This window comes from Molothrus aeneus, chromosome 5, assembly GCF_037042795.1.
Source record: "Molothrus aeneus isolate 106 chromosome 5, BPBGC_Maene_1.0, whole genome shotgun sequence".
NCBI lineage: Eukaryota > Metazoa > Chordata > Aves > Passeriformes > Icteridae > Molothrus > Molothrus aeneus.
The window spans coordinates 25,997,113-26,017,166 of record NC_089650.1 but is presented as its reverse complement, the minus strand read 5'-3'; the positions used below and the strand labels follow the sequence as shown (position 1 = coordinate 26,017,166).

The following is a 20,054-nucleotide window of genomic DNA, read 5'->3' as shown; positions in this document are numbered from 1 at the left end:
CCAGTTATACGTTTTACCAACTTAGAACATCAAAATGGGATGCTATGAGTAGGAGCCTTCATTGTAGCAAATAATTTTTGATTTTCGTTAAGTGGCTGCTTGAGTAGAGACAGTGTTGTTTCCTTGAACTATGGTAATCAACACAAATTATTTAGGCTACATATGACTGCTGAGGCACTGTAGTTTTGTCATCTGTTATTTACAGTTGCAGCTTCCTCCTTATCAGTAACAGGATGGAGCAGTGATAAGATGGTGTGAGATATGCTAAAGAATAAGGAGGGCCTACTGACATAAGCCTTGATGTTTACTCTGTGTGTTTACAGACTGGCTTAAAACAGAAATCTGTCTGTCTACAACATAACTTGAGAAAAATTGAGAATTAAGACCATAACTAAACTACAGTGTCTCATTAGAAATTTGATTTCTACATTTATAGGATATCCTCATAGAAATTAAGAGACAGCATTTCAGGAGTGGAGACCCTTCCGTCCCCATTGTTAAGACACAACCTTTGCAATGAAACACATCCATCCATTCACAAATTCAGGTCCACTTCTAGGTATGATTGTGTAGTACCTTGCCAGTTTAAAAGGAAATAAAGGAAGCCAAATGCTTATTCCTAGGAATATTTTGAAACATCGTGGTTTCTATGAAAGCAATAAATGTGTATTATATTCAGTTTGCCTGAATGATTTTCCTAAGAAGCAATTTCCTAAATATGTCACTGCAGCAAAAGAGCTGGAACAACCAGGTCCTAATTTTCCATTTCTCAGAAGGGCTGTGTGTGTGTGTGTGTGTGTGCGCAACTGCTCACACAAAACCCACGCCAGTGCAGATGATATCTCTGATTTATAACTTGTTCATCTGAAACAGAGCCAACCAACATAGTGCTGCCCTCATCACTGCATAGCATCTGCGCCTAACTATAGCTCAGCCATCTGATCAGTCAGAGATTTCCTGGAGAAGTTTGTAATTGACTGTTGGCGTAAGAGCAGGTTGATGGTTTATCTTCAGTGAGAGAGCAACCTAGAAACAAAACTTCCCAGGTTTCCAGAGACAGGAAGTCCCAGAGGTCTGGAACTCAGCAGTAGTGCCTCCATAGTATCTCCAGAGGAAACAGAAAGAACAATCTTCCTGCTGAGCAAATACAGACTGAGCGACTCTCCCCTTTGCTGTCTACAAGCTGCTGAGGCAGGCAAGGGCCTTGGCAGTTATTAATAACTCCATCTCCAGACATGCTGGAGAAGTGTGCAGTCACGCTTCTGAGCTGTCCTTAAGCAATTCCCATCTCCCTTTGGAAAGCTGTAATCTGTCAGAACATGCTGCTAAGAATACACTTGCAGAACATTATGCGTCAGGGAGGGGGTAGACCTCATCTACTATCTCCTAAAAATCTTTTTATAGAAACTACCTAAAAATAGCCTGGAAGCCTAACAGGGTATGTGGTTCAGCTTTTAAAAAATAAAAATAAAAGTTCTGTGGTACCTTCACTTGCAACTTTTCAGAACTAGGATTTAAGTTACAAGATTTGTCACAACAGGGATGTTCTAAAAGCGCACATAGCCAGAATAAAAACCTTACAGAAAAAAGTACGTCATTCAAAACAAGCAGTACAGACTGTAGCTTCAAATTGAAGCTTTTGTTGATCTTTACAATCTCGTTAATGAATTAGCTTCTTAGCCATTAACAACTCAATGCCACCAGCCTATAATATCCCACCATTAGGAGACTTGTTGGTCACATTCATCAGGAACATTGGAAACTCTACTTTTTCAAACTTGTGTCTGAGGAGAGCACACGTATCTGCAAGTGTGTGTCTGTATGCAGTCCTCAGGAAGTACAAATGGCACTGAAGAGTAAAAAATTGTCTTTATTTAAGCAAATAAATTGATGTAGGAAACAGTAATGTAGGAGCACCACAGAAGTCTTATATTGTAATCATGACTGGTATACTCAAGCATATCAAGTTTTAGTATTTTGTATTGGGAAACAATTTCTAAGGGGCTAGGGAGGTTTTAAAATTTTTTTAAGAAGTTACAGCTCCATATAGAAAAGATTTTTAAAAAGTGTCTTGCACTGGAGAAAGAAACAGGTGAAATTTACAGTGGTCTTCAATTGTGAAGGGAGTTAATTTCAAGTTTTCCAATGCACAGCAAAGAATTTTTGTCTCCTGCATGGGTGAACAATGTCCTTTTGAGAAAACAGCTAAGAATCAGAGTTGTCAACCACAGTCATCATCATCCCTGAGTTTAAGCAATCTTTTAAAGAACCTATGACAATTAAATCATAAGCATCTTCAAGAAAAGTCAGAGAAGCCTTAATTTTACTTAGTATTTCCTAGGAAGGAAATGAAGGCCTAATGTACTTGTCAGAGATTCACACACAAACACTCACAAGTAGCACACATTGCATTTGCATACAGGTGTGTCACACTGCAGCTGACCAGAAGAAAGTGGAGAATCCTGAGCAGTTCCCACATTGTCACAAACTGCTCCTGAAAATACTGAAATAACTCTGTTTACCCCCACTATGCCTATGGACAAAATATTCCTGAAGCTGGCTCTTTAAATGAAAATTCATTCCTTTATTTTAATTTCCAGAGTGCGTTTGTTTCGGACAGTTTATTGCCATTTTATTTTTGCAGCACTGTCCTTGAGTTTAAAATCCTCAAAGTGTTTTATTTGTCCATCAGTAGAACCACTGTCTTGCTTGTATTGGATGTTTGCTTCATTGTATAGGATGCTGCACTCATCCTATACAGCACAAGGATTTCCTTGTGGGAATCATAAGCTAGTACACAGCAGAAAATAGATAGAACTCTGTTGCTTCTGTTTGGTGCATGAGCCCAGATCAGATGCCTCTGTATCTGCACACAGAAACTTGCTGGAATTACAAAGTGAGTTTATCTCCACAAATCTGGAGGAGCTTTGTAGGGGAGCTGTGATTTCTCACCTTGTTTGCATCTCTCTAAGTAGTATGTAAAACATTTTGGCCCATCTGTGCTCCCTTTTTCTATGGTGTAATGAATCTAATATTGCAGGGAGACCCAAAATGGGGTCTTCCATCTTCCTTCATATAGAAAAATACTCAAGAAGAAACCTTTGTCAGCGCTACTGGGAGTGATCTACTCTTGACTACTGATTTCTGGCTATACTTCTGCTATACTGCTGGAAGTTATCAGTGTAACTACAACTCTGCAACTACAGACCAAAGTTAAACATTGCTGAAATTGTGAGGCTTTCACTGATGACAACATGAAATTGCAGTACCACAGTCAATGACCAGAAAAGACGCAATCCTTGGAAGCTTTCTGGAAGAGGTTGCTGCCTTTCAGGAGACAATAACCAAGAGTCTCCAAAAGGGTAATGCTGTGACAGAAATGGAGACACAGTCTGCTGATGTGACTTAGAGGCTTTGTGGATGTGTAAATGCCTAAAGTGCTGGAGCCATTCCGGATACTAGAGCAGCAGGTCAGACAATTGATTTTTGTCTTTTCTTCTTGTCTTTTATCAATGTTGTGTAAATGTAACCTTGTCTTTGAAATGCTTTGTGACTCAGTCTATGAAAGAAGTACAGAAGGTAGCCTCAGAGCAGCAGTGTGCCTGAGACATTCAGGTGAGTTTTCTGTATGCCTTGAATATTGAAAACATGCAATTTCATCTACATAAAATCCACAGGTCTTTGTGGAAGATTGTTACAGGTACCGTGAAGATCTGGCTGGCTGAGGAAGCTGCTGCAGCCACCGTGTAATTTAACCTGGAAAGCAAGCAGGCTATGCTTGCCAGCTTGTGAAATAACCAATAATGTTAGAGATGTCCCTTCGAATTATGGGATTAGAGGGGGTTATTTTGCAGCTAATATAAGACTATGGCACGCTGGCACATGGCCAGGACCGGCAGGTGCACTGCTGCCTGTTGCTGGGGCGTTGTGCCCCCTCCCTCAGCCGAACAGCTGCTGCCAATGCCGAGGTTGCCTCCGTGCCTCCACTGTGGGTTTGAGACTCTGCCAGCACAGGGACCACCAGAGTGAGCAGTCAGTGTTTGACCAAGGGTCCCATGAGGAGCGGCTGAGGGAGCTGGGGGTGTTTAGCCTGGAGCAGACTCAGGGGGGGCTTCTTCATTCTCTACGACTACCTGAAAAGAGGTTGTAATAAGGTGGGGGCTGGACAACCCGTGACGGTGTTGTCCACAGCGGTTAATTATTGGCTTGTTGCACACCAGGTAATGAATCTGGGTTCTTGGGGACAGCAGCACAAGAGGAAGCGGCCTCAGGCCAGGGGAGGTTCAGGTTGGACATCATGAGGAATTCCTCCACAGGAAGGACTGTTAAACACTGGAACAGGTTCCCCAGAGAGATGGTGGAGTGGCCATCGCCGGAGGTGTTCCAGAAACAACCGCACGTGGCACTTATTGCCATGGCCTAGGTGTCAAGGTGTACAAAGATGGGTCAAAGATTGGACTGGATCATCTCAGAGATCTTTTCCAACCTAACTGATTCCGTGAATATGTGTTTGTGTGTCTGCTTGCTCCCCGGCCCGGCCGGGCACGGCCCAGCCTAGCCCTTCCCGTACCCATATTATTATGAAGTGGCTGAGGGCTCGTCGCCGGTGCTGGACCAGCGCTGAGGGCAGAGGGGAGGCGGGCGGTGCCGCTGCCCCCTCGCCGCCCGCACTACGAGTCCCGGCGTGCTGCGGGCCGAGCCGCCGCCGGAGCCGGAACGGGCGCGCGGCGCCGCTTCCGCCGGCGGGGCTGGTACGGGGCCGGTGCGGGGCCCGCGGGGGAGCGCCGGGCAAGGCCGGAGAGGCTCTGCCTGCGTTCGGAGGGGCTGAACCCTGTGCGGCACGCTCAGGACTTTCATAGCGGGTACTTTTTTTCTTGCTTTGGCGGATTAGTGACTTGGTTTGTTTGTAGTGCTAAATATCTTCTTTAGTTCTAAGCCGCGGGTTTCGTGCTCCCGCGTGTTGCTGGAGTTTCCTGTGCGCTGTCTCGGGGATGGGACTGTTCCCATTCAAACCGGAGCGGTCCTCGCAGTGGGGCCGGGAACGGGCTGGGAACGGGCTGACCCCTGTCAGGTGCCTGACCCTGTCCTTGGACCGAGATCCGCCGCATTCCTCGCACCGTCTTTGTTAATGAGCCTCTGAGGGCAAGTTATGAGCACCTCTGTAGGTGTTGCTGCTCCCCTAACTTCAGCAGCATTGGCACAGATAAGAAGAGTGCTGAATAATTATATGTCAAAATTGGAAAATGCACGTTTCTAGTGATGTTCTGAAGCCCAAAATATGAAGTACTTTTAAAAGGTTCCTGTTTCTTTTTTAATGTGTATGTGTTTAAACTGTTTCCAGTTACATTTTTCTATATTTCATTATAAGTTTCTATTGAAAGCATTTTTTTTTTTTCAGTAGACAGTGAAAACATAAGATGTCCTTCTGCTTCTGTGAAATTTTGGGTAACATATAAGGTATTCTAAATGGTGTTTGTGAGTTTTCAGGTGTATTGCTGAGTGGATGAAACTGACTAACTGCGTTTAGAGAGTTTTTTAACTACAGCAAGTGTAGTTTATAAGTATTTCTATTTTTGTACCGGCTGATGATATTTACATTGTTAACAAGAAAAGCATATTTCATGAGTAATTTTAGGGAGTGTGCAGAGGGAAGGATGTGAGTGAGTACCAGTAGAAAAGCCTGTGAGAAGGCACAGGCATGGAAGCTTTTTTTCAAAGTTGAACCTTCAAAGACTCCCTCTCAGTAAATAAAGTCTTGTGCTATTTTTGACTGTTAAGGAGACAGGTACCATTTTCCTGAGTGATAAGGATTTCTAAACAATTGACGATGAAGAATTATGTTGCACAATTTTTTTCCTTAAGATATTCAAGAAATTTAACTCTTAGTCTTTTGTATCCTAAATAGTTACAAAACTGGTTTCTTTCAGAGGGTGTTCTGCAGAGAAAAAGTTCTTTGAGTTCCATCCATCCAGGACTGGTTTCCTCTCTGCTGTCACCATGGCAATGTCACTTAGAACTGCATGGCCCAGCCTCCTTTGGATGCGTTCAGCAGCAACCTGTAAGCAGGTCCCACTGCAGAGTAAGTAGTGATGAAATTGTGGAAGTCCTGTATTAAAGTTTGTTCCTTGAGAACCGCTTTCCTGTAGGGTTTAAAGTAATAAAACATGGAAGTGATTTTTCTATTTGAACAGAATCAAGTCTGTTAGTCTGTGCTCTATTCTAATAGTAATCTAAAGGATATCTTCATTTATTTTTTTCTTTTTTTGTGCTTTTAAAACCTTCATGGTCTAAGTAGGATGCACCCCAAATTAATGATTAGCTTGTAAGTACTACCCTCTTACCACTGATTATCATTGAAGATTTAAGTTGATTTTTTCAGCGTTAGAAAAGTGGTGAGAAAAGGCTATAGTAAAATCTCACTACTTAACATAAAACAGAGAACAAGTAGAAACAGGGAGTACTGTTTCTTAGATTTTTGTCCATGTTTTAGATGTCAAGAGAAAGAAATAGGGACGACAGTAAAGGTGATAGAAAAGACAGTAATGGAGAAAATAGAATAGACATGTTACCTTTTAGAGGTAAGGAGGGAAGTGGGCAAGGAAGGGAAAGAAATTTTAGGAAGACGTACAAACTAGTTGCAGTTTACCAGATCTCAACTCCTTAATAGCTAAGAATGGTTTAATTAGAAGAACTGAAGAGTGGAAGTGCTAACAGTAATTCTGAATTTAAGAGTTTGCATCTAAAATACTTCTGCAAGGACAATAGCTACACAAAAGTTTCTTCTTGGCTTTTTCAGCCTTTGCAGTCTTGACACAATGAATGCTCTCTCCCTGTGCTAGGAGCAGCCATGAAGAATCCTATTTGTATTAGAAGATGGTCTAAATAAAATAATGTCAGATAAAGCTGAAACCTTTTTATGACTTAACAGAAAGCTCAGAACATGTGAAGACTTGTTTCTTGTGATCATAATTGTGTTCTAAAAGCGTAGTTGTTGAATAAAGCTTTACAGGACACAGAAACTTCCATGTGGATTTTTCTCAGGTTCTGGCAATTAGGAAAGGGGTTCTCAGTGGAAGTCAACTCCAAGCACTTCCCAGGCCCACCTTAGGCCTGGATATCTGCTTTGTTGTAGAAGACAATGCCTACAGGATGATTCCTGTGTGAGGGGCTATTGAACACCTTAGATTAGTTGTGTTTGGACTCTGTGATCTTTAAAGTCCTTTTCAACCTAAATTATTCTATGATTCTATTAAAAAAATGAGAATCAAACCATGGGGAAGGGACTTTGAGTGGTCTGTGATCCAAGCTCCTGCTCAAAGCAGGGTCAGCTCTGCAGTCATATTGGGTTGCTCGGGGCTTGCTGGGTCTTTGAAATCTCCAAGGACAGAGAATTCACAAACCTGCCTGAGTCCCATCCCCTTGGCTTGCTGTCCTCATGAAGAAAACATTTCTCTACATATCCAGTCAGAGGGCCTCCTTTTGATTTTTATAATAAATATTGCTATGAATGAAATTATGACCTTCCCTCTAAGTCCTAAGGTTCTTTACATATATAAAGGATATTTCCTAATGGTGAATTCTGTAGGTATTTTGTTCATATAGTGATTTTACTCAGGAAAACAATACAACTAGGAAGCTAAGTATAGGTCATAGCTGCCTGCATACTGTTTTTTTTTTGATTGCACTGCTAGAAAGCTGTGTACTAAAATGAACTTCTATTTAGACAGTATTTGGGTTATGTTAATCTAAAACTGAATATGATTATAATCCCTGGTTAAGACTTGAAATAATGAAAATTGAAAATATAAACTTTCTTTATTGGGTACAGCTCTGCTTGTTTCTGCATCAGAGTTCTTTATTTTTATTGCAGATGGAGCTGTGTATCATGCTTGCCATAAATCTACATACTCAGTTCTCCCTGAAGACTACAATTGGTATGTAAACGTGCTTTGCTCTGTGGCCTTTTCATGTATTTATTCCAGGGCTACTTTCTCTCTCTGTCCTAAAGTCATCATATAATAGTATCAAACACATCTATTGCCAATATTGGATATATGTAATAATTTCAGCTAAAGTACTGTCTCTGATAGTAATGATTGTGAAGTTAATGTTTCAGTGTAATGAAAAGTCATGCAGGACTCATTCTAAACATGTTGATGACTCCCAGTACCCCTGCAGTTTTGTTTGTGGAAGAGCAAAATTAGCTTAGAGTAGTAATTTCCATTGATGCTTGTTGTTAAGACAAGGTCCAGGTATTTTTGTGCTGCTGCATGGGGAATCTGTGTAGAAATGGGAAAAGATGGTACAAATATAGTGAGAAACACTGAGTTCATGTCACCACAGTTTTAGGAAGCTAAATGTCTCATGGGAAGGGGAAGGAAGGTGAGAAAAGTTATATTCTCACAATGACAGTCTAAGTAGGACTTCTTGTTCAACATTTTTTACATAATAGAAAAGTTAGAACCCCAAACAGAGTTTGCTTCCTGTTATTTCATTACAGATGTCATACATCTTATAAAGACATGCTGTCCTAGAGATCATTATCCCAATCTGTTTAGAGTTTTATATGCAACTATTTAAGTGTTTAAGATTTTTTTTTCCAACTCATATTTCCAGCTATTATAATAATTTATTTTAGCCCTTTTTTTCCTCTCCATCAAAAAAGAAAAAGGAAGATGACTGAGGAAACAAAAACTTGGAGGTTTGGATCAAATGTTTATGACCCTTATTTTATAGAAATTATGAAAGATTGATAAATGCAGGGTGAAATCCAGTTTTCTTTGGGACATGGGCTGCTCAGTTGTTCAGTACTTCTGGAAGTTATGAGTTTTTTTATTTTTATAGCAAAGTGGAACTTGCAGTGACATCCGATTCGAAGACAATTGTCTGCTACCACCCTTCGCTTGAGATTCCATACGAGCATACAAAAGTATGTCCAAGTATATTTCTTACTCTTGTAAAGGCATTTAGTGGTTCATAGGTTTGAGTCTTTAGAGCATCTTTTTTAATTTGAAATTACTTCTGCACATCTGTGAAGTAAATGACTGATGAATATAGCTGCTGCCACAAGGAGGAGTTTGCTCTTAGTTGAATTCAGGGAAGGTTGCAGAGTGAGAAAAGCTCAGGTATCACAGCATACATAAGCTCTAGTTGAATTAAAGGCACTAAAACACTTGTGCACTACAGAGAAAATAGTCTCTGTCTATGTGGGTACTACTCAGAGAGGATGATTGGAATGCAGGTTATGGCTCACATGTCCTCCTGCACAAGAGAAAACAAAGAAATACTGCTGCTACTGTTTTCAAACTTTAGGTTCCATTCAGCATTGAGTTCATAAAAACCACAAAGAACTTTAAATATTGATTTTTATCTATCAGTAGTACTTTCAATGTGATCTTTACATTGATGAAAATAAATCTAGTGTTGTGATTTAAAACCTAGATAAATTTTTCTAGTGTACACTTTTTTTTGAGTTTCCAGTTCTCATGTGCTAGTAAAATACTGCAGCTGGCAGCTGTGTTGCTGAAGTACCCAATGTGAAAATTCTCCATTGAAACCTAAACCATTTTAGCACTTTTTGCCTGCAAATTACATAGCAGTATTTTTAAATCTCTCAGTTGCACATACCTCAAGAAAAACAGGTGTAAAAGGCTAAAACAAGGGAAAATACTTGTAATAGTGGTAGTAGTTACATTTCCAATAGAAAACAAGCAACTTGGTCTTACCTGTTGCATAAAAAATTAGGAAGTGACATTCTTCTCTAAGATACATGTCCTCTAAAAGATTTTTAGCAATGATGATGGTTGCTGTGCATTAAATTCTGACTGGGAATGGTCTGGATACTTTTGTGTTAGTGGAACTGAAGCTGATGATTCAGCTAGTGAATTGTAAGATTGAGATCTGCAGTGGTGACTACAGGAATGCTGGTTTTAGGGGTAGGGTCATCAGCTGTAGAACCTGGGGTAAATAGGTGTGTCTAGACATATCTGCTCCACAGTGGTGTGGTTTCATTGGGGGTGGGAAGGTGGGGACAATAAACAGCCAGTGCAATTGCAGGTATTTTTCTGTTTTTTTTTGGTTTCAGCTGTTAGATAGCATTACAGATTACTCTTAGGAGCTTGGCTTTTTTACTTTCTCAATTAAATAAAACAAGGAGAAACAGGACATACATATACATTACTGTTTTGCTAGCCCATACCACGGCCAGATCCAGTGAATAATAAAGAAGAAAACCTTGATCAAGTTTTAAAATCCAGATTGAATGAAAAAGAGCTAAAGAACAGTAGAGGTCCTACAATTGAAGAGCTCAGCAAAATGTTTTACACAACAAAACATCGCTGGTATCCTGTGGGACAGTAAGTATTTTCGGTTTGTCTGTTCCTTTTGGAAGTAAAGGGAAATACAGGAATAATTTAATGACCAGATTCAACCTAGGATGAGTAATGTCAGACAAGATACCTCTAGCATTTGGGCTACTACATAAAATTTTCAATGCAGTGTTGGGTAAATGGAAGACTGTATTTAATAAGGGTTTTTTTAAATACTGGTCCTTTGATAGACTTCGCCACTTTTTCCGGTAAAATATGTGACAGTGTAGAAATTTCTCATACATCCTGTTAGCTACTGCTTTGAGTCATTTACTAAGTTCCATAACAGAATCTAGTTTGTAAAATACCCTCAGTGGACATAACCAAATACAGCTTGGAAACATGCATTGCCTATTCGTTAGCAACCTCAATGGGATGATTCTCAGACTTAAGAGTAGTAAAGGTTTTTCATTTGGAATGGTGAAAAGTGCTATTTGGTGTGCCTTGTATTCAGAAATGGAGGAGGAGGAGGAGAGGTATACATATACATGACTCAGCTTAAAGAGGAACTCTGGGCATTACTAATGTCAACAAGCAGCATTCTGGTGTGTGTTATACCCTTCCACTCCATGGTATGCCATCTTTCAATAGCTGCTAATTTTGTAGCTATGGAGACATAATACAGGCAATTTTTTTTTTCTATGTGCAGAAAACTTTTTAATTAATGTGCTTTGGGAGTAGATATAATGAATGGAAAGACAGGACTTTTATGACCAAAGGGTAGCTGTCACTTCGATGAAGATCAGACAGGATCTGCCTTGTTCAGCATGCATAATTATGAGGAAAGTGTGGCTCATTATTTGTTCAGAATAATTTGTTTTTTAGTTTTTCTGCAAAATATTACACTATTTAATATACAATCTGGCACAGCTCCTTTGAACATCTTTGTTCTATAGCAATCATTTTAGCCAAAGGCAAGGCTGACCATGTAATAAAATTAACTTCACACAAAGGATTAAGAATAAACAGCAGCCTTTGTGCCTATTCAGCTGTAGAACTGATTGGATTATTGCGTGCTTGTAGCAGATGTAGCAATAGAAATGAGTGGCATTATGTAACTCCACAAACAACAGAGATGACATCTAATGAGTGGTGATGGATTGTGCTCATGTATCTTGTATTTCACTTCCTTGTGTAACCTCAGATCACTCACTGGGGGCAGAAATACCACAAAAATAAAGGCTGTCCACAGCTTGCACTCACTGCAATGCTTTTTTTCTTTTAGGTATCATAGAAGACGCAAGAATCCTAATCCTCCCAAAGACCGATAACCGAGATAACTTCTTGTTCATCAGGACTTTGCTGTTAATTTTGATTGGAAATAAAAGTTACAGAAGGTGACATGTTTGGCTGTAACAGAACATGCTTAACTTGATTTGACTGTTATTTTCTACTAAAAGCAGCAAAATGGCACTGACAAAACAGGGAGTCAGTGAAGGCAGTTGTGCATTCCTGGTCAGCAAATAGACTAGTCTTAGATCAGGATGTAACAGGGATGTAGTGCTCTGATTAAATTCAAGAGGTCAGAGGATTGTCATTGGTCAAGTGAAGCCATACAAGTCTTTTGTCAAAATGGGAAGTCTAGAAATGGATGTGTTAGAGTTTGGTGGTTTTGAGTGGGATAAGTATTTTTTTTTTCTTTTAGGAATCCAGTAAGGTGAGCTTGACTATTGAAGTGTTAATGATATAGTTTCTATTAAAAATATTATATGAGGTATTTGTGAAAACAAATAGTTTTTCTTCTTCTGTTACAGTTGTGAGATACCTGGCTCCATGTTCAATTCTACATCAGCGAAGTGATTGTAGTTAAGCCTGTTGTTGTGTATGGAAAACTGGCCAACTTGGTTAATTTTTAGCATCCAAGTCACAGTAACTTGCTCTTCTAAATAATCCAGTATTCTCAGATAGCTAAGAACTTCTGTGTGCATTTGTGGTTCATGGGGGGGTTTTTGCTTGTTTAATTCCACCCCACCTACCACTCAGTGAGGATGCTGTGTTCATACATAAGCTTGAATAGTTGTATCACAGTAGGAGTTTGGTCTGATTCTACTTCATTGCTTTATCATTTTGTAGTGCTTAAATGTTCTTCCTCTTGTAATATTCTACATCATGTAGCATTTTTCTCCTTCAGGAAAAGGGAAAAAACCTTTGTTCCAGTCTACAGTTTTAGGCATCAGCCCTCTAATAGAAAGATAGATCTAATAGATCTATGCTGCTGCAGTGATCCCAGTGACTTCATAAAGCCTTTTTAGTCGATCCTTCTAAAGAATGAGAAAATAATTATCTCATGTAGATCATATATTTTTATTGCATTTCCCTTCCAAAGCAATTTGGATAACCAAGGAAGGGATTTGTTTCTTCTGTTAGTCTAGTGTCATTTTGCCAGCATGCATTTTCTACAGATTTTGCTAGAAGTTGAGTACTCCTCCCTCCTCTTCTCAGTTGAGATGTAGAGAAACTACATCTCAACTGTTAGTTAGTTTCTAAAGATACTACTGAATAACCTTTTTTCCCTTGAACATCCTTTACGTGTGAAAAAAGCAATGTAGGATGTGTGTAAAAAAGGTGCCTTTAAACACTTGTGGGAATTTATACAGAAGACTAGTGCCAGTGCATTTTTAACTCCAAAGCTGGGCAGCTGATAATGGTTAATGGTTTATCATGGCAGAGCATGAAATCCTTTTGCTCCTTCACTCTTGTGCTTATAAGATATCAGAGTCTGTGCTCAAGCCAACATTAGCCAAGTGATTTTGGCTTCTTATTAATGGTTTGTTGCTCACATAATAAGTCTGCTATTGTGAAGTAATGTCTGTGGGGTCTCTGTGAAGGATGGCTGTTTAACTCTTTAGGTTCAATTGCATGAACATAATAGTGGCTTTTTCTGCCTGGAATATAACTTTTTGAATAGATTGTAGCAATTTGTAATACAACACATTTTGGTATTTTCATCAGTTTGTGGTGCCTGGTGAGGACTCTGGTGTATAAGTAAACTTACTTGCATCTCATGCAGTGTTTTATGTTCCAGTGCATAAAATTGAGTCCCTTTTATTTTTGGAAAGCAGAGACCTAATTTGTCACCATTTGACTTCACTGTAAGAAGAGATATCCTTGGACTAATTTAAACTTAAAATTATTTTCCCCCATTCTTTTTCCCATATTTTTGCTTACTGCTGCCTAATGCTGCTAAGAAATTTTGCTCTACAGAGAAACCTTTACAGTCATAACCTTCTGCTATGACATTTGTCTGTTCTTGCCTGTCAAACCCTGTTTGTGATCAAACATCCACAATCACTCTAGAAATACTGGCTTTTACATTGTTTCCCAAACACTTTTGGATGCTTTTCAGGCATTTTGAGAGCTACAAATCTATGATGTGCTTGGCTGCTATCTTTAAAGTACTTCCTCTTCTGACCAGTGGCTGGAAACTGTCTATAACACATGTTCACTATATGTACCGTGTGCCCTTTTGTTACTAATTCGTAACATTGGTGTTTTAAAATCTTTCCCTGCATTCAGTCTTACTGTTTTTTCTGATGCTGCTTTCAGTCTTACTGTTTTCTTCTACTAAATCTTTTTCCTGGGTTACCCGAGGCATGACACAATTAAAATACTACTCTCACAGTAATCTGAAGCTCTCTTCTTGGTTTTCTAGGTCGCAAATAACTGGCTTTGTTTCTCTTCACTTTAAAACTTAGAATTCAGAATTCATCCACTTGATTATTGTTCCACTTCTATGCAAAAAAAAAAAAAAATTTTGAAAGTTAGTTTGGGATTTCTGTTTTCTGTTGCCCTTGTTCTTTGTAATTAAAAACTTAAGTTGCGTAAAATTCGCAGTGTTAAGTCTGTTCTGGCACTTTGTATCCCAGTTTGGGCACTTAGCCATTTGTTTTGTATCTAGTAGCTATTGAGTTCCACAGCATCTTAGGCTCCTTGCTGTGGATAGTAGACAGCTGGGTACATCTTACCGAGGGATTTTTGGTTTCCAAATGTCTCACTAAAAGTCTCCTCAGGCCTTGCTTGGCCTGTATGCCATTAGAAAACTCTGTTTCAGTCATGTATCAAGAATTTTGCCCTTAATTCACAGAATCACAGAATTGTTAGGTTTGGAAGGGACTTCTGGAGATCATATAGTCCAACATTTCTGCTAAGGCAAGGCCACCTGCAGCGGGTGACAGGAACACATCCAGGTGCATTTGGAATGTCTGCAGAGGAGAAAACTCCACAACCTCCTTGAGCAGCCTGTTCCTGTGCTCCCAAACAGAAATTCGGACCATTTAAATCACAGTTCAATTAATCTCGGTGCCTTAGCAAAAAGAATTCTTTCCTCTCCTCTAATTATCCCCAGATTAAAACAGAACTGATGCTTTTAAGAGGCTTTTTCCCTTCGGTGTGTGCCGCGGGAGCTGCCGTGCAGGCTGCGTGCGGCACCACCGGGAGGCAGCACCGCCCAGGGCTGGAGCGGGACCGGGATCAGGACCGGCTCTGCGGGCAGCTTGAGCCTCGAGAGGCGGCCGTGGGCTGCTCCCTTCGTGACACTCGGGAGTACGGCATCAGAAGCAGCTCCCTAGCACCGCCCAAAGGACTTGCAGTTAAAGGGTTAAAGGTTTTTTGCCTGTTTAACTTTTGTAGGGTGTCTCAGAGACAAAAAAAAGCTCCACCATCCCAGTCTGGGGAAAAAATGAGTCGATAGTGGGGCAGTAACGTGACCCATGTGACAAATGTCATGACTTTGTTTCACTTCCCCAAGATTGCAGTGAAGGCAGCAGTTACCCTCCTGCCCATCTGCCCACCCATCCTGCCATCCCTCCCCCCCATCCAGCTATTAAGTTCTATAGGAAACTTCTCTCTTTCTGCTGTTATAATAGGTCTGAACTTCATCTGTCATGTCCAAATTCTGCTGTACCACAATAAATCCTTGTGGCAGGTCATTATAAGTCACAGTACCGACTGCTTGTCAAAGCCAGAGCTGCATTTCTCAGTTTCTCCAGTCTATAAATTTTAGCAGCATGTAATTTCTCACATGCTCATTCCATCCTCAAAGCCAATATGAAGTTATAAAATGGAGAGATAAAATAGATATAGGCTGCATTCCTCATCTGTAATAGATGATGTATATTTTATTTTAATGCTACAATATAACAAAATTGACCTAGAGCAAACCCACTAGTCACCAGTATAAAGGAACAAATTGTGTACCTATGATACATAAAATTTGGGATTATCTCCAAGATTGACACAGATACTAATTAGACATCTAAACCTGAGTTAATCTTCAAAGGCTCCCCTTATGGTCAGTCAGCACAGAAAAAGTACATGCAACAGTCAGTTGATCTTATTTTAACATTTTATTGTCTAGAATATGTCACACAATTGTCCTCTGAAGATGCATTTTCCTTTTCTGTGAAGCGAAGATGAAGATGATATTTTTTATCTATATTGGGGTCTTTCTATTTTTTTTTTTAATGTAGGAGCACAACTATGCAAAATACTCTTAAAATTCAGATAAAACCATTTTTGATGTTTCTGCTAGCCTTCAGTAGTATATAGTCTGTATATTGGAGCTCTCAGTTTTCTATATAGAGTAATTCACACACATTTAATTTGTAAATGTACACTCTGTATGAGATTTTAATCTCACTTTGTATTTAATCAACCCTGTAATGCTAAAAGTAATAAGCTGTTTGGAGAAATAACTTATTTATATATCTTTCTGGTACCTCTTATGAAATAAGCCTATTATTTCAACTGTTATCTTTTGGTACTTCTACAGAAGCAAACATGATAAATTATTATTTACTGGGCAATTTGCACGGAATTAACCTGAAACTTTAAATAGAATTGACACAGAATGTTAGTTCCACTGTGTGTAACTACAGCTGTTGGAACACTGCAGATCAGACAGTGGGAGGTGTGTGGAAGCTGCATGAACTAATCAGCATGTTTGGTCAGCAATTTTGCATCTCCGGGCTTCTGGAGGAGTAGAAGTTTATGGCCTGGCATGCCACTTTATTAAAGGTCATGATCTAGGTGTACGTATCACACAGGTTTTCATTGCATGGAGACAACACAAGATGTTGGCACAGCCAATAGAACTAAGAAGCTTTGCCAACTGGTCTTTATCAAACATAAATACAGAAAAAGGTTGTGCTTATATTCAGCTTTACTGCTTGTCAAGATAAAAAACAGTGTCAGGTCAGAGGCAGTTTACCTTTTAAATAAGACCAGTTTTGACTGCTACCAAAGTTTGATTACTCAGCAAAAGGATCCCCCTACCAGCAAAATGTGAGATGATTAAAAAAATTCTGCAAGAACTGTTTTTTAGCATCTCTTCTGCTAAAACTAATAAAATGTTGGCCATGAGAGTTACAGAGAAAAAGTCAAAGAACAGTGAAAAGTAATTGCACTAAGCCATTACCATGTTGAATAAAAATTAACCTAAGTAAAAGATTAAACTATTGAAGCATGACCCTCCTGTATAAACATGTATTTCCTACTCACTAATGGTAACAAAACAGAGCTTAATAGTTTAATCCAAAGATTAGTGTTTCTTAAACAATCCTAGTCATTAGCACCAAGTTTTTTAAACACTGCTGAGGTTTCTTGTCTTAAACACTGCTAGTTTCTCATTCAAATGTGTTTGATTTGTTTAAACAAATAATATGCTAAGTACTGCTTTTCTGAAGCCAGCGTCTGTAGGAGTTACACTGCATCAGAGCTGTGCTGCAGGAGTGGTCTTCACATTTGCTTTAGTTAAGACAAAGTGATGATTTTTATTGAATAATAAAAAAAACGCTAGGAAAAAAAATTTCCTTGACCCTTAATTAGTTAACATTTGTTTGGATGTTATAAGTAACATAAGGCTTCATATCCTTTTAAAAATTTATTTTGTAATTTTTAATACTGACTGGCTTCAGTATAGGTTCATTTGTTATTTTCCAAGAATATGTGTTTACAGAATTCCCTTTCCCCCATGCCATTTTTCCTACAGTTAAAACCCTGGCATTAGTGATGGAGTAACAGTGATGGCGAGTTCCACAAAATTTAGAACTAGATTAAGAAAAAAAGGATTTGATATCCAGAGTAGAAGCACAGAGGAAATAAAATTCAGGGAAAATTCCTCATAAGCAGAGGTCAGAAAAATGACAGAGAAATTGCCTTTCTAGAGTATATATTTGTATTTTAATACTGAAGGAAACACGATCTAGTTTTGGTTGCATGCGGTTATAACTCACTGGCATTATATGGCCTTATTTGTTTGAGAAAGATTTGAAGTAAGACTGGTAAGGCTGAAAGGTGACACCATGGGCTGTGAAGAGGAGAGCAGCAGTGGGTAGTACCTTCACAGTGCCTAGCCAGGCCTTGTCCAGTCCAGGGACAAAAGCTTGAATTGTTAGAACTGGGTGAGTGTTCTGTTTCAATACGACCAAGATTCTAACTCACGACTTTGTGGAAATGATGCAAGAAAAGCCGTGTGTTTCTTTAGCAGTGCTGCATTTATTCTGCAGTGAAAGTACCTGTGTAATTCTGGCAGGTGAAACCAGGGCCCTGGGCTTTACCACACCGAGGTGGTGCCAGCAGCAGGGACACCTTCAGGATCCCTCTGGGCACGTTGTTATGTGGCAGTCGGGGAGCAAAGCTCAGGCCCCTGCTGCTGCTGCTGCTCCCACAGCTCCAGAAGCCCTCCTGAAAGCAATGGCTTCCCACTGCTGCAGGGGCAGCACCAAGCACTGCTCCCAAGGTCTCATCCTGTTTGACTTCACAGGATGTGCTCTTCTAAACCACCCAGGCTGGCTGTGCCCTCAAAGCTTACTGCATCCCAGAAGGTGCAGCACGTACCCTCCCTCTGCTGCCAGGAGAGCACCCTTCTCACGGGCTGAGGGACAGTTTCACACCATTGCACAAACTTCAAACTGAAAGGCAACACAGAAAAATCACAATTGCATGTTGGGCAGAGGGGCACCAGAAGGAGTCCAAGGAGCACTGTGGGATGTGAATACAGCAGTCCGCTCTAGAGGGGACTAGCACAGCTAGTGTGAATATAAGCCATCTATATTCCTCTTACCTCTCAGTACAAGCCCTTCTTGAAATCAGGGACATTTTTTTTAAATTTAGAAAGACAAGCTTGCTCTCTGAAATCAGGTAGTGTGAATCCACAGCATTTTTAGAGACTACCTGATCTTAGATTACCTTTGTTCAGAGTACCAAGTCTGAATAAGTCTGGCACAGGCTTATACATATAGCAACTCACACATGTAATTAGTATTTTCTAAACAATTTCAGTCACCAGTCCAGAGTCTCCCATTCAGAGATGCCCCAGTTGAGACTCCTGTAAAAATAAAAGGATTTTTCTTCTGAATAAACAATTATGGAGAGAAGAAAGTGCATTTCTGCAATACCAAACAAAATCTGCATTTAGGAGTAAGCATCTTCTTACACATTCAACCTTGGAGTAAATGAACCATACCAAAGGTCACTAAATGTCATTGTTCTGTAATTTTCAGTCTTCAGAGGATCAAAGAAATCTGAAGAAATGGTTCAAGTTGAGACACTTGGCAAAATAATGAGGTGAAAGGCTTCAGAAGTTTTCTGGAGGAAAAAACCCACAGTAATTGGACATAATTCTTAGAATCTTAATTTAGGCATGTCAACAAAAGAAAATTGTATAAAAATCAAAGAGCTGTTTTTCAATTATTCTCAGGGCATAAGGGGTTTGTTTATCCAAAGATCTGTGACACTAGCAAATGAGCTGGTCCCTTTAAATACCTTGCCAGGTGTTGTTTTTGTTTCTTTTCCCTGTTCAGCTGTACTTGTATGATAAATTAATTTTTCTAGAAATACACTACCATTTCAGCACAGATTTTTTTAACCATTAATCTCCTTACCTGGCATATTTTGCCCTGTTAGAGCAGCCCAAGGAAGTGATCTTAAAATGCCCAAGGAGATTAAAAGATTCAGTCAATTGCTGAAGTGTAACTCAGAAGCATAACTGATCAGTCATTTGAAGAATTTCATTGTTGTTGCTGTGCCTTTTTGATCAGCCAGTCCAAAGGGATTTCATTAACATCTTGCTAGTACCTCTGACTAAGAAGAAATTTTGAATAGATTATGAAAGCCTCTAGAAATAAGCTATTTTTAAGTGCTAAGCATATAAATGCAAATTGAATAGAAACAGCTGTTATTTACATTCTGTGGACACATGATTTCACTCCCTGATGGATAGGGGAAGAAAAAAAGCCACTGAAAGATTGAAATGCCCTTAAAGAAACTGGGAAAATGGGGATCTAATAAAAATACATGTAATGAACCACATTGTTGGGTGGTATGAATTGGTAAAGCTTTCCAGGTTTGCCACCATTTCTTTCTTGGAGAAGAAATACAAGAGAATACCTTCTTGGGGGGAGGGGTTGAAGGAATGAATATGTTGAAACAAAGGCATATGAACAAATTCCTGTTTCAGACTTTTACACAATGGCTAGCTGATAACCTGGCATTTTCAAAAATAGTCTCCCAGAACAAAGCCCCCATTCTCAATAAGATTTTGCTATGGACTTATGTTAGTTTGAGATTATGTTCTGAAAAAATTATAAAAGCTCCTGAAAAATGTAAGCAGCATATTCTAGACCAGTGTGCCTGAAAGTAGAGGACTGTGCTGGAGGGCAAAGAAAGCACAGGGTGAAATTTTCACCC

The 20,054-nt window shown here is 39.6% G+C and overlaps 1 protein-coding gene across 1 annotated transcript; it reads left to right on the top strand.

Moving 5' to 3' along the window:
* Nucleotides 1–4,752: 4,752 nt before the first annotated feature.
* MRPL42 (mitochondrial ribosomal protein L42) lies at nt 4,753–11,708 on the top strand. Its single transcript, XM_066549598.1, has 6 exons — nt 4,753–4,862; nt 5,928–6,079; nt 7,871–7,934; nt 8,845–8,929; nt 10,192–10,355; nt 11,593–11,708. Exons 2-6 carry the CDS (start codon nt 5,998–6,000, stop codon nt 11,636–11,638), a joined length of 441 nt encoding a protein of 146 aa, XP_066405695.1. The 5' UTR covers nt 4,753–4,862; nt 5,928–5,997; the 3' UTR covers nt 11,639–11,708.
* The last annotated feature ends 8,346 nt before the right edge of the window (nt 11,709–20,054 follow it).